We start from the raw sequence: 14,462 nt of genomic DNA, 5'->3' as shown, positions 1-14,462 counted from the left end.
CCTACTTTTGACTGACTTAGACAATACTAATATTGTTACTAATTGCTATCCAAAAGATTTAATTCTAACAGCAACAAAAATCAACTTGAGGCTACCTTTCTGGATTTAAAAATCGAAATTGCTAATGATAAAACAATAGTTGGTATCTTCGATAAAAGGGATGAATTCAACTTTAAAATAACAAAACTTTGTAATTATCATTCCAATCTAAACTCTAAAATTTTCAAAAATCTAATTTTCTCACAATTTAACAGGATCAAAAGGGTTTGCAATAATAAAAATTCCTATATTGAAGCATGAAATAACCTCATTAAAAATTTAATAATGAATTTCCAAGAAACTACTGTAATATCAACTTTTTGATTAAACAAAGTATGATTTGGAATTAATCCTTTACCTAAAATAAAAAAAGAACTTTCCTTGCATATTAGATCACTCAATAGATGGCGCTGGGACGCTACAATTGTTTTTTACCTTAAATGTGTTAGCTTGGGGGTTTTAAAAAGCGGGAATCACAATCGATAGCTTAAAATTTCTTTGCCTGCTGCTGGTATGTACTTTCCTTATTGTTTTGAGTGTTATTATATGGTACTTTTTTTTAATATTGTTATTTTTTTTAATTATATTTTTGCTTATTAGTGGGTGTTTTCTTCTAATTTACAGTTTTGTATTTTCCTTTCTGTTAAAATGGTATATCTCTTACGCCTAATTTCAGGAGATTTTCGGGTCACGAGGAATCATTATTTGACTGTTTAGTCTGCATTCCTTCACAGAAAAAAAAAAAAAAAATCTTTTTTTTTTTTTTTTTGAATCCCTGCCTGAGGGTGACCCTTGAAAGTCTTCAGGCCGGATTCTTTTTTTATTTGGTTTAATTTGATTTTCCTATTAACTTGATTGTTATTATTTTTGTCTCAATTCATCTGTGTTTTAGATGTAGTTGCATTTGCGCTCTCTAAATACTATGATGTTTTTCATATTCCTTTTTTGGTTTCAGTTTGAATAAGAAATAATTTTTAGTTGCGATTTCGAAACTATTTCGTTTCGTTTTCAAAATACTTCTTACTTTAGATTGGTTATTTAAGGTTAAGTATAAATATTTTCAAAAATTCACTGCACATTTAGAGCTATATCAAAATGATTGTAACAATTTATTGCAATGAAACTAGCATAAGTTCTAAAATAATAGACTATACAATAGGAAATTTTGAACAGTCTCTAACATGTATTTTGTACTCATATATATATTTTTTTATATATAAATACAAATATTCTAATGAAATGTCTCAATGATTTTTATAGAAAGAGAATATTTATCAACACATAAAATACTTAAAGGTGTGTTGTTGTTGTCTTAATTAACATTAAAGCCAAAGAAAAAAAACATGTATAATTTTTTTAAATCACACGAAAATTGTCTAAACAGTTATGCAGGAGACAAGAAGTGAAGTTCTGCCTTGCAAGAAGAGTAGTAAATGAATACTTAAATGAAACTTAAATTCATAAAAGACAATTCACTTATCAGATCATACAAAATATTTTAGAAAGATAATAAAAGCTACAATCACACAATCAAGGTAAAAAAAAAAAAATACAATTTCAAAAGTATTGCTGTTAAAATATTATTATTATTCATTTGATCATTAATTCAACATTTCATTTTTTTTTAATTTATTACTCCGAAATACAGATAAAAATGTTACATTAGAGAATTGATTTTCAATGAACCTCCAATTACAAAATAAATAAAAAAAATATAGTGTCTTATTATAGCAAAAGTTTTTAATTTTACTGAATATGTGCGATGTATTTTTATTGGGTAACTGAAACAGATACCTATCATAGAATTCAGATAAGAATTTAAATATTCAGCACATTAGATATATTGTCAGTAAACTATGGTACGATTCAATAAAAAATAATAATTTGAAGCAAGTTCATTCACATACTACTCCATTATTTGATTTTCCAGAATGCTATAGTTAAAAAAACTTTTTTAAAAAAAACCAATGCATAATTTTCAATAAATTATGTGTACCTTGTAATGTAATCATTTGCGGTTATCAACTCTCCACAAGTCAAAACAGCATACTTAAAAGTCTATAAAAATGCTTTCACTTAGTCATTTAAAGATCTGTCAATTTAGGGATCATTTTATTTTTAACATTAAATACACTGTAGCTACAAATGGAAAACAATCATTCTACAGGTTACAACATATATTAGAATTAACTTAAACATATGATATATCACAATTTCATTAGGTACAGCAACTTCACACTGATTTAGATAAAATATGGATTATCTAAACAACATGAATGTTTTAGTTTATTCTGCACCACCATAGATGGTAATTTCTTTGTTGGTTCCTGTTTGGTTAATTTTAACAACATTACTTACAACATATATCAAATACATAAAGTGACTTATAATTCTGTTTTTGTTCCATTTATATCGTTGATTTCTCCATGACATTCTTATACTTTCTTAGTTTTATAACAATAAAAAAATTTTAAAAGTTGGAACTTATGAACCAATTCATTATACTTGCTGTCCAATATAGGTTATCAACTGTTCGTCTCTTGTCAATATTAGCATTCATGACTTTAATAACATAATATTTTACTTAAAATCATATATTTTATACTCAGTTTCAAAACTTGAATGCCACAGAAAACAACAAAACACTTCAGTAGTATATAAGAGAGCAAGAAATGATACGGCACTTAAAGAATTTCTTTCACAGAAAGCAACAATAATAATAAAAAGTTGAAGAATGGGAAACCAATTCCTCTATTTAAAGAAAACAAAAATACTTGATTAATACATTAATCTGTGTATGACACACAGATAACCAAAAGGCCACACCATCCTGCCCAAAGGCATGTGTTGGTAATGATATACATGTAAAGTGAAAAAAAGACAACACTTCAAATACTAGAAGAAAAAAACCCAAAAGGTTATGACAAAATGAAATTTGTAATAACATTTTCTTTAGCAATTTCTTTTTCACCTAAAAATAAAAAGTTTAGGTTAAACATTGGGAAAGGATAATAAGTTTACTAGTGCTTTGCATCCAATCTTTAATGCATTAAAAAAGTAAATGCATAGAGAAATCTGCGAAATTTATTAATGAAACAATATCATGGAAATATATAATGTCCATGAAGTCTATTATTTCCAAGATTTTGTTAAAACATTGCAGATGGCTTAATAATTGATGATTTCTCTAATCCCTATGAATTAAAAAAGATTAGCATTTGGTCTAAAATATATTAAGTTATATTTTGTCTAAAATGTGAAAATAAAGCATAAATTGTTGTTAGCCACAAAAAGATAAAAATGTGATAGAATAAAAGTATCTTAAAAAATTTACTAATGTTATACTTTAATTCAAAAGGAATTATAGTCTCTTAAATCAATCATACTAAAAATTTAAATGTAAAAACCTTCACTCTATGAATTTTGTAACATAAAAGTTTTGATGCTTTTTTTAATTTTGCGCCGTTAATAAGACCAGATGATCCTTTACAGTTTTGCAGAATTTCAACAAAATGCTTATATTGAAATTAAGATAAATCACCAGATGAAAGATTTATTTAAATAGTAAATGATATATTCAAACAATATATGCATGATGCTTTAATTTCAAATTCCAAATATTTAGTTGATAAGCAATAGGAAAAGCAAGGAATCTTAAAACTACCAATTGGGTAATATGAATTTTCAACAGAACTTTTACTGCAAACCAGTTATGGTTTGATTGACTGGTCATGTTTTAAATAATAATACACTGAGTTCCTTACTATAATTTATTTAAACACTTCAGTTTATATCCCAATTACATTTATCATTCAAATGGCAAAACAAATATTTCCAAAATAATGAAAGAATAATAGTCAAGAAATATAAAGCAGTTTATATTTTAAAGTAAAATAACTAACAAAAACTTTAGTTTAAAGGTCACATGAACTTATATTGCTGGAAAAAAAAATTCATATGCAATGTCACCAAGATATACTTTAAACTGATATTACTTTCCATATATATCACAATTAAAATATATTGTCCCTGCAGATGAAATTTAGAAATAAATACTTATCAGATTTAGTAAATTTGTATCTGAAATTTAAAATTTGTTTGAAAAAGAGATATTTTATAAATGACTTTTTATAGATTTAAATAGCATAAAAAAAAAACCATTTTTTAAAAAAGGCAGATTTTACGAATAAAAAAAAGTTTTATAAAGATTTTGCCATTTGAAACATTGCCATTTGAAGAAAAGAGCAAAATTAATTAATATTTTCTTTTATATCTAGGGTAGCATAACTAATCTATTTAAATTATATTATACAGGCTAAGAACATTGGTAGATGTAAATGTGGAAGGTGACATAAGATGTATGTTATAAAAGGTTTTCAAATACTTTGAGGAATTAGATTACTTAGTTTTGTAGTTTAATGGTTGATTTACAACAGCTGTGCAATGATGTAACAACAATATTTCAAATGAAAAAAGACAGAAACTAGATTACAGAAATATTATGCATTATTAAAAAATATCAAGACTGAATCAATGACCAATGGAGGGAAGTTCAAGCCACTCAGGTAGAATACAGTCTAACTTATATAATCACATTCTAAACATTAATTTTGACTACACTATTTTCTTACAAATAAACATAATTGCTACTAAAAATATTAAATGAAAAGTAACAGGTGAAACAACATTTTCTAAAGATGACAAATATTTAATATCAAACTACTTAATATTACAAAACTTCAAAAGCCTTAGGTATTTAAATTGTAATCATCAACTTTCTAGTTGAATGAAAAAATTATGAAACAACTTTAAAAGTTGAATTTCCACTAAGAAAGATTTTTCAACATAATTTTATATCTTTGAGAGAGAGAAAAAAAACCCTCAGAAGTGGGGGGGGGGAGGAATTCAAAAAAAAACTTACTCCTAGTAGAAAAAATAAAGAAATAATCAGGACTCTTCATTATTCATTGCTTATTAAGCTTTAACTATGTACCCCAATAGCTTCAAGTCAAGATATACAAATATTTAATAATGAGCAAAAGTAAAATATAAGGTACACCAATCTTACATTACATTTTTGTTTTCAAGTAATAACATTAGGTTTAATGACATATAGTTGAACTACAAAGAGAAATGAGAATCTGAGTAAGAAGTTACTCACATGAGCTAAAAGTGAAAGTGCTCTTAAAATATTGCACACTATTGCTATCTTAAAAAAAAAAAAAAAGAGAGAGAGAGAGAGAGAAAGAGACATTCCAAGGTTTATTTCAAGGTACAAAAACTGTTCTTTAACACAGGCAATTGTATTCAGCAGTCTGCAGTGCACTAAAATGTTATATCACAGCATTTTTAACAAATACCTAACTTAAAAATTCTTTCAGATAAAAAATGGAAATTATACTCAAAATAATTATTATAATCATAATAATAATTATAATTTTTATTATCATCGATGTTGAGTAAGCGCTAAATATAAATGATCATATAATAATGATTAAAAAATACTTTCACAGGGAATAAATTATGCTAAAAAATAGGATAGATAGCGACAATATACCCGAATGCCAGAAAATGATGTAAAGAATAATTTTTAAAAAAGCAGACTGATTCAACCTTTCAGCTTTTGTTGAACATATGATTGCTGAAGGGGGGAAGACACAAGATAATTTTTAATGCAAAGGAACGTTTGACCAAAAAGGAAACAAGTAAGAGTAAATTAATACAGTAGATTATCTTGAAACCAGCAATCACATAATAGCAATTTTGAAAGTATCAAATTAAATCTAAAATGTAAGCATATGAGATAAAACATTATATAATGAGTCAGTGAAGAGGAGTTGCAATGAAGTAAAAGCTTAAATGAATCTGTTCTCTTTGTATTCTCTTTTTATAATAATGTAATAATCAAGCATGTATTGAGAAAGGAGAGATAAGGAGAAGGATAGCTCACAGATGAAAGTTTAGTGCAAGGAAGCAAATGAAGGACTACAGACTTTTAAAAAATTTTCCACGCAATGTTTGTCTATGCAAGTACACACTCTATGAAGCTTCATAGCATATATTGAAAATTTCTGAAACCCAGGCAACAATCTTGTAAACTTTAGAATTTTGTTTTAGAATAGTTTAATGTAATTTACTTAACTTTGGTATATTTTCACCATAATATAAAAGAAATTTACTAAAATTTATGTTTAAGATTGTTAGATATTAAGGAGGTTAAAAAAATCTGATATAAATAAAAATCAGAGACAATGAAAAATGCATTTTTATGTAACTCTTCCATTCCTCTTAACCCAATATAATGTATAATAAAGACTGAAAAGAAAACTACAAAATAAAAGGAAACCTGAAGCAACAACAAAGCAATTCACAACTTCACATAATAGTTACAGCATTAAAGTTCATTCAAAGGACAGTAGTTAGAAAATCAAAGTGCAATTATTCTTTCAACATCTCTCTACTATGCAAGAACAGATCTGCTTTTCTAAAAAAAACTTGGTACGACATAGAATAAGATGCTCAATATACATGATGGTAATAATCAAATTACTCATGATAAAACTAATTATACAGGCAAGAGAAATATCAAAAGACAAAAAACAATTAACAATCAATAACAATATTGGAAAATGACAAACAATCCACGACTGAATGCAAAAGAATAGATTTATATTGTTTTATTCAAGTATAAAAGAGATTCTTTTAAGGCACTACCATAAAAGTATCAAATTAATCAACAAATGTCAGATTTCCATTTGAAGAAAATTTATATTATGTATGCATGTATAAGATAATAGCATAAATTCAAACCAATATGTTGTAAATTCAAAAGCCTTATTGTTTCTTGCTGCAGTAACATAATTGTATATTCTCACCTATATACATGAAGGATAAATAGAAAGAACAATTATGAATTTTTTCCATTTCTCTTCAGAGAGCACAATTTGAATTTAAAACAGCACATCCATTAAATATAAAATGAATTTTGGAAAATATGTTGATATCTTTGCAAAAATTTACTTTAAGGTTTCATTTGTTATTTAAGTTATTATGAAAATGGGAGCATGGTGACAATATGTTGTATGAATTATGGTGACTGGAGTGCTGTGGAAATTAAAAAATGATATAAATTACAATACGTACTCCTTGATACCAGGCTTTCTTTTTTTTATCCCCTTACTAGCGTCAGTACCTGAAAAATTAACCAATTTTGTATTAAATAAAATTAAAATATTACCAACATAAAACAGCACTGTAATATTTAATTAAATACATCACAAATAAAATAGACTTGCATTTTAAGAAATTGAATTTTTTATCCAATTTGGTATTATATCCATAATTCAGTACTATATACATTGTTATGAAAATAAACATATAAGCTAATACATAAATATACTAAAACATTTTTTTAACATAAACTGTGGCAAAAAAAAAAACAAAAAAAAAAATATTGTAAAAACAGATCAGTAACTGATACACTAGACTTGTTCAATAACCCTTTTACAAGAACAAATAAAATACAATCACATTTATATAAGAATTTCAGTAAGTACATGAGACCACAAAGAAAAATAAATAATAATGCATTGTTTCAATTTGATTTTCTAATGTAGAATATTTCTCTTCTAATTAATGCATTTATAAAATTACTTTTTTCCACATAAAATTCACATCTAATGTCTATGATCCATGATTGGAGCATAATGCATGAACTCGCAGGTTTTAAACCCTTGGAGTTTAGTTTACCGTAGATAAAACTTGAAAATTCTAACTCAAGGCAGTAACAAAGAAAAAAATCATGCCGAAAAGTAACAGCAAATTAAAAAATTTTTAAGTTCTTCTCTAGGTATAAATATTGTATAGCAAGAAGTGTGAAAGGATTATCACAAATATTATTGCACACAATTATTTATGAAATTTAAAGATAAATCTACCACAAAATTAAACCTGCACACATAAATATATCCATAGAGATAAAATTTTTATGTAAAATCAATCCTGTTATATAAATGTTCAAAGTATTTGTAAGAAAAATCAATGTAAAATTTTAAACCCTGAGCAAACATGTTTTCTACCTATTATAAAGCAGAACTTGAAAATGAACATCTATTTAGCCTATTAAGCAGGAATTTTCAACACTTTAAACAAACTATCCTTTGTGAACAATTCCAAGATTATATTCTTGCTATGTAGATCACCATCTAAAATAAGGGCTATTTAGCAAATATTTCAACAATATTGCCATAGAAAGAAAAAAAATCAATTAATTCAGTCATAAACTCCACAGGAATTTCACATTAAACAGCAGATAAAAACTATTTGGCAAAGAGAAAATCTAAGCTATCAGTAATAAATTTGTTCTTAATCAACAAAAATGACCAGGATTTAAAAATCATTTATATTTGTATGAATTCCATCAAACTTGCTTTCATCTGTCTTTTTATTTCCAAAGTAGTTTTTAAAAAATGCATACGATGAATCCACAATCAAGTTTAGAATTTCATATTCAGAATGCAAGAGTTTTGACACAAATTCATTTTTAAGTCATACAGAAAATATACTATTGGCAGGAATAATTAAATAATTTTACACAAATGATATGACATTCATCCATACATTGATTTTCTGATAGTTTAATTCCATAAGTCATCAATGATTTGCTTAATGGTAACAAAATGTATCTACCAAAATTGAAGCTATATATTGAAGAATGATTCAAACCTTTAACCATGCCTTGCAGATAGGCAAAGACTTTATTAGATTTTCATGCATAAGGAATAAAATACATAATATATAAAGTTTGCATAAAAGTTATTTTTATAATATTATAAATAGTACTGAATGAAACAATACATACTTTTTAAGATTCAAGAGGACTACCAAATCTTGTTAAATTTCTCTCTTATTTTTTTACAATCATACCCAAGAAAAACACAGAAATTCCTCTAATTAAAATGAATTCATCTGAAGAAATTGCCTTCAGATTAATAAATTAATAGCTTCATACAAGTTAATTCTATATCCTATATAAGAATATGAAAGTTACTTTAATTATCAGTCAGAAATTTCAGTAACTTACACAACAAATTTATATGTGTATTATAATATATAAATATATTCAGCTATTTAGTGTAAAGAAAATAAATATATATTTTAAATATTTTATAACTATATCAAATATTTGGAAAAATACTTGTATCTATCAAAAATATTTTACTGAATGATAATTAAACATATTTGGAACTTTTGAAACTTTCTCCTTACTTATTACACTTAAGTAGCCATCATAATAAACTTATCTATAATAAACCTTTCTAGCAATATATACAAATCAAATACAACATTATTTAATTATTTCAATATCATATTCAAACACATATGAGTCAAAGGATAAACAAAACTAAATATAATACATTGATAAGATGATATTTGGCTAAAAATCTATGAAATCATTCAGCATTTCATAATTTTTTTATATTTGCAATAATGTTAATATGAAGGACTGATTAATATAATTTAGTTTTCACATGTTAAAATAACATATAACACTTTAAACACCTCTTCTGCTGTTCCTAAAAGTACCACACATTCTAGAAATAAACTAAATATCTTTTGAATAACTCGAAACAGTTGTTTTAGATAAGCAAAAACTACGTAGATATGTTATTTGCACTAGATGAGCCTCAATCATTCATATAGGATAAAAACCTGAACGATAATTCAGTCACAAAACTTATCTAAAATGCAAAACTGTGTAAAAACATGAAAACTTAATGATTCGACAGTTCTTCAGTAGATGGCGTTTGGACAACGTAACTAAAAAATAGTAAATTTTTTTGATAAGGCATAGTATGTGGTAAATTGATAACAGTTGTCGCAGATTTTGCTCTGATTTCAAAACACAACAACATGGTTTTTATCACTGTCTCACACATGTTTACTTCGTCATTACAACTCGATAGCCTTCGGTTTACTGATTACAAGCACTTATCGCCAACTAAATGTTCGAAATAATTTTAATGTTGTTCTATAATTTTATAAAATATTTGTAATTAATATTATTACTTGCTCTTGAGTTAGAATAAGGCCTACCTGGAAGAGGCTGTGAAGGAGTCGGTGCAGTTGTAGTGGCCATCGATTTTTACGAGGACCAATTTATGGTGAGAACAGCTCCTTTACCACACTTTGGAAAGTACTCTATATATTTACGAGCACACATGAAGATGTTTACAAATATTAACAACAAATTTTTTAACAACAAAGTGTACTACAAAAACTCTCGTTACCGTTGGTGAACGACTCAAGGGTTGCCGTACAGCTACACTGCATGCATTTAGTTGGCGATGAAGTAAATTTAGAAAAAAATCGCCAAACCCTCTTTTATGTCATCAATACTTTCAGAAATTTTCTAACAGATCACATTTCTGATTAATTATTGTTTTTTTTATTTAATGCCATTTTTTCATAGAATAAAATATTAAATTGAATTAAAAAATTTAATATAGATTTTCTATAATTGTCGGATTTTTTTAAATAATTTATTTGTAATTATTTTTCAAATCGTTTCGGTTTCGCTTTTCACGAACTCTCTCAGTTTAATAAGACCTAGCATTTTCACGTTATCTTTACATTTTGTAGCTATTAAATTATTAAATATTATTAAAATTAACATCAAACTGTGAGGTTTTTACAAAAACTATGGTAGCATTAAAGAAAAAGGAAAAGCTATTAGAATTTTATTTTTTTCAATAGCAAGAAAAGATTATTAAAATTGTTTCCTGAAAAAAAAAAAGCAATGACATATGAAATGAAGTTTCTTATATGCATTCCTCAATTTCATATAATTTTCTTACTTCTTTAAAAATATTTCAAAAATTCGGTTTATTTTTATTATTATTTTGTTGAAATCCTATTAAATTATTAATATATGTGTCAGTCGCTTTTAAAATATATAGAAGACGTTAAATGGTCCAATACCACTTGTAATACTTTTATCATATTTTATCTCATTTTAATTCAGGAAATTCTTTCTTTTTAAGTTCTTCCTTTTATTGTTCTGTTTTCAAGACTTAAACTTCTTTCTTTATAAAACTCACACGCTAGAAAAACGGATTCTCACACTAAACGGAAACATAGCGGGAAATCGATACACCATAAAGCGCCGAATAAAAATAGATATAGTTGTTTACTCAAAGTAATATGTTACTCTATATAAGTCCCACATTAGCACAGCTTTACAAATATATCTACAAGTTAATGAACGCATTCATCAGAAGTTGTTAATTAAAGATGTATAGAAACGACACAACGCATTCTATGTTCTATAAATGTGGAGGGAAATTGGAAAGTTATCAACTTTACAGCCTCCTTTTCTTTTCTTTTTTTAATTATTATTGAAAAATTTGTTCGATTATATAAAATATTTACATCTAAATAATGTCTTTCCATTTCAGTTCAAAATTTATTCTCCTTTATTTAATTCATTTTATTCTCCTTTATTTAAAAAGAGAAACGCTTAACCATAAAGACATCTCTCAAATGAAACGTTCCCAATACGGTGTGATTGTCGAGCATTTCCGGTGTAATAGTGACGGGGGGGAAAATGATACAGGTACCCCGGAGAAAAAAGTCCTGGGGGTGCCACGGAAAGCAAAGTATTAGTGCTTATTTATCACGTTTTAAAGTAAAATTTGATTATTTATTACTAATGACAAGTAGGAGGGGGGGGGGGGGGTCGCGCTATGCTCCGGGCATCACAACGTTTCACTGTCAAAGTAGCGAAAAGATTTTTCATTATACTAGAATCCAATTCTATTCTTAAGGGCTTAAATCCAGATATCGCAAATTCTAGCTCTAATGAGTAATAAAAGAAATACCAAATTGTTCCAGAGGGTTTTAATGCGATTGACCGTTCCATTCGTACTACATAAAAAAAAAACCTTGTATTGCTTCATTTATTCTACACTTCTACTTCTCTGTAAAGTCATAAAATAAGTGAAGCAATTATACATAACGCTGGTAGTGACAATAAATGATAGCAAATGGTTTACAGTAAAATAATGATAAAAATTTTTAACAAATCAACATAAAAGTCAGTCTGATTCAGAACTGCAGTTAATGCAAACAAATGATACACAGCTTCCTATAGCACATATTTTGTAAATTAAACATTGTATCCGTTCTCCTCCATCCGGTGACCGGAATTCGGTTCCAGATTGATTCTGGTTCGAAACCCGATTCTAAGCGAAGAACTGCAGCGTAAACGGGTTTGATATACGCTAAATCCGTCGGGGATAAACATGCTTTCGTTGGTGTGGCGCAGAAGTTCGAAGAGGAAGCGCCAGCTCAGGCGCTCCCATCTAATCACTATTCAAAAGTAACTGGTCTGTCCTAAATTAACCCTAATACTGGTTCAAAAAAGGATGTTGATGTAGTATACTATATTACAACATATCGTCCAAGTTGCTGCATAAAACTTTGTAAACCTTTCTTTTGCCATTCTTGCAAACCATTTTCCTATTTCCTTCTTCTTATTATTATTAATTATATCGTCATATTATTTTCCCATTGCTTCTTTTTCAAGTTGTTCATTTAGGATTGATATATATATTTTTTTTTTCATTATTGTTTTTAAACGAGGCTTTACTAACCTCTTTTCGATGTGAATCCTTAGAGAGAAATCTGTTCTTATGTTAGCGCTTGATAATATTTTCAGCAGAAAGTCTAACAGCATAAATCAAACACAAATCAAGATATATCTCTCAAGTTGTAATATGTTACAACTTGCCCTATCGCAGAATTTTTGGATATTTTTGTTGATTAAGAAAAAGTATTGAGATTAGCAAACAAATTAAAATAATTTTTTAACTTAATACATATAAAAAAAATTTTTTTTTAGTTATTAGAAAGGAAAAAATGTTTTTAGTTATTATCTTCATTCAAAATTTACAATATATATATATATATATATATATATAAAAATTTCAAAAATCTCTGTGTAGCGTGAGTGTTACAATTTATCACTTTTACAACTACTCCCTAGCTCTCTTAAATAATTTCCCGATTTTATTATATTTGGAAAACTTAGTTTTGCTTCCCTTTGAAATGAAATTCCTCTTAATCTAAGATACATTTTAAAGTATAAAATTTTTGTAATCCTGTATCAAAAATTACGCTCTTTACTTTTTTTTTTTTTTTTTTTTTTTTTTTCAATTTTGAGAACAGAATTTATATATAAAAAAAATTTCATTTATACTTTGCAAATTAGAAGAATCATATTTTTAAACATCATTAATATGCTTAATCATGTTACTGAATTCATTATTATCAACATTTGGGTACATAAACTTCCAATACATTTTAATCAAATAAAATATTAGATTTTGAATGGGAAACGTTGGATGTATGCATTTTGACCATACATACTCAGCATAAAGCATTTCTTTTTAATTAAAGAAAGTTTTCTTTTTCATTTATTGGCATCTTTTATTTGACATCGACAACGAAATAAAACTTAATAATAAATTATTTTAGCAAGCGATCAGTTCCGCAACCAGTCATTCCTGTACCCTGTGCAAAAATGTACATTTAAGCCCCTTAATTCATTAGTTTGGGGAAATAATAAAATAAATACATTACAATAGAGTTTTTCATAAAATTTATTCTACTTTCATTGTTTTATTCTACTTTCTTGGCTTTTTTTTTAGCAAATTCATTAATTACATCACCATATTAATATTTTAAGACACTATTCTAATGAATTAATAGAAAGATTGGATAATCGTTCATTATTCTATCAATAAATTGATATTATGTATTATTTTGCTAATCTCAAGTTGCTAAAATTTCTCTCGCACGAGTCACGACGCAAACGAAACAAGAAGAATTAGGAATATTCGATAAATGGCATTGATGTTTAAAACTCAATTTAAGCCAAAATCACGAAGAGCCTATAGAGATTATACAGAAATGCAGTTTCTTTATTTTGTGTAGGAATCGTTGTTTCAAACTTTCAATTCCACATGCGAATTCCAACTTTTTAAAATTTCTACTGTATTTAATAGCGAGATCTGCAGCCAATTTTTTTTAAAAAATCAGCAACACTCATGTATTTTAAAGATGTATGTAAAGATCATGTATTTTAAAGCAAAAATCACCACAGATAGTTTTTATTATTTGAAAAAAATAATCTATTTAGCGTCAAAGACACTGTAAAAATGTATTTTAAATAAAATTCTGTATTTAAAATACAAATTTCATCTATTTCTGTTATTATTATGCTTCTCTTTCGTTTATAAAAAAAAAATCCCTTCTCTATATTCTTTAGATAAGTTTTGTATTTCCTGAAAATTTTGTTCAAAACGAAGCCCTTATAATGAATGTATAATGTAATCCAGCAATCAATTCTGTTCCACAATCTA

General features: G+C 26.7%; 1 protein-coding gene across 2 annotated transcripts in view; it reads right to left on the bottom strand.

The window, feature by feature from the left end:
• LOC129959991 (aryl hydrocarbon receptor nuclear translocator homolog) overlaps positions 1-10,349 on the bottom strand; it is a 121,405-nt gene extending 111,056 nt beyond the window's left edge. For both annotated transcript variants that reach the window (XM_056072960.1, XM_056072957.1), the window contains exons 1-2: positions 10,135-10,349; positions 7,183-7,231 (exon numbers count right to left, since the gene is read on the bottom strand). In XM_056072960.1, the coding sequence (XP_055928935.1) occupies positions 7,183-7,231; positions 10,135-10,177 (92 nt within the window). In that variant the 5' untranslated portion in view covers positions 10,178-10,349. The remainder of the gene's footprint in view (positions 1-7,182; positions 7,232-10,134) is intronic.
• Positions 10,350-14,462: the final 4,113 nt, after the last annotated feature.

Source organism: Argiope bruennichi, chromosome X2 (genome assembly GCF_947563725.1).
Source record: "Argiope bruennichi chromosome X2, qqArgBrue1.1, whole genome shotgun sequence".
Lineage (NCBI taxonomy): Eukaryota > Metazoa > Arthropoda > Arachnida > Araneae > Araneidae > Argiope > Argiope bruennichi.
This window is presented reverse-complemented; position numbering and strand designations above follow the sequence as displayed.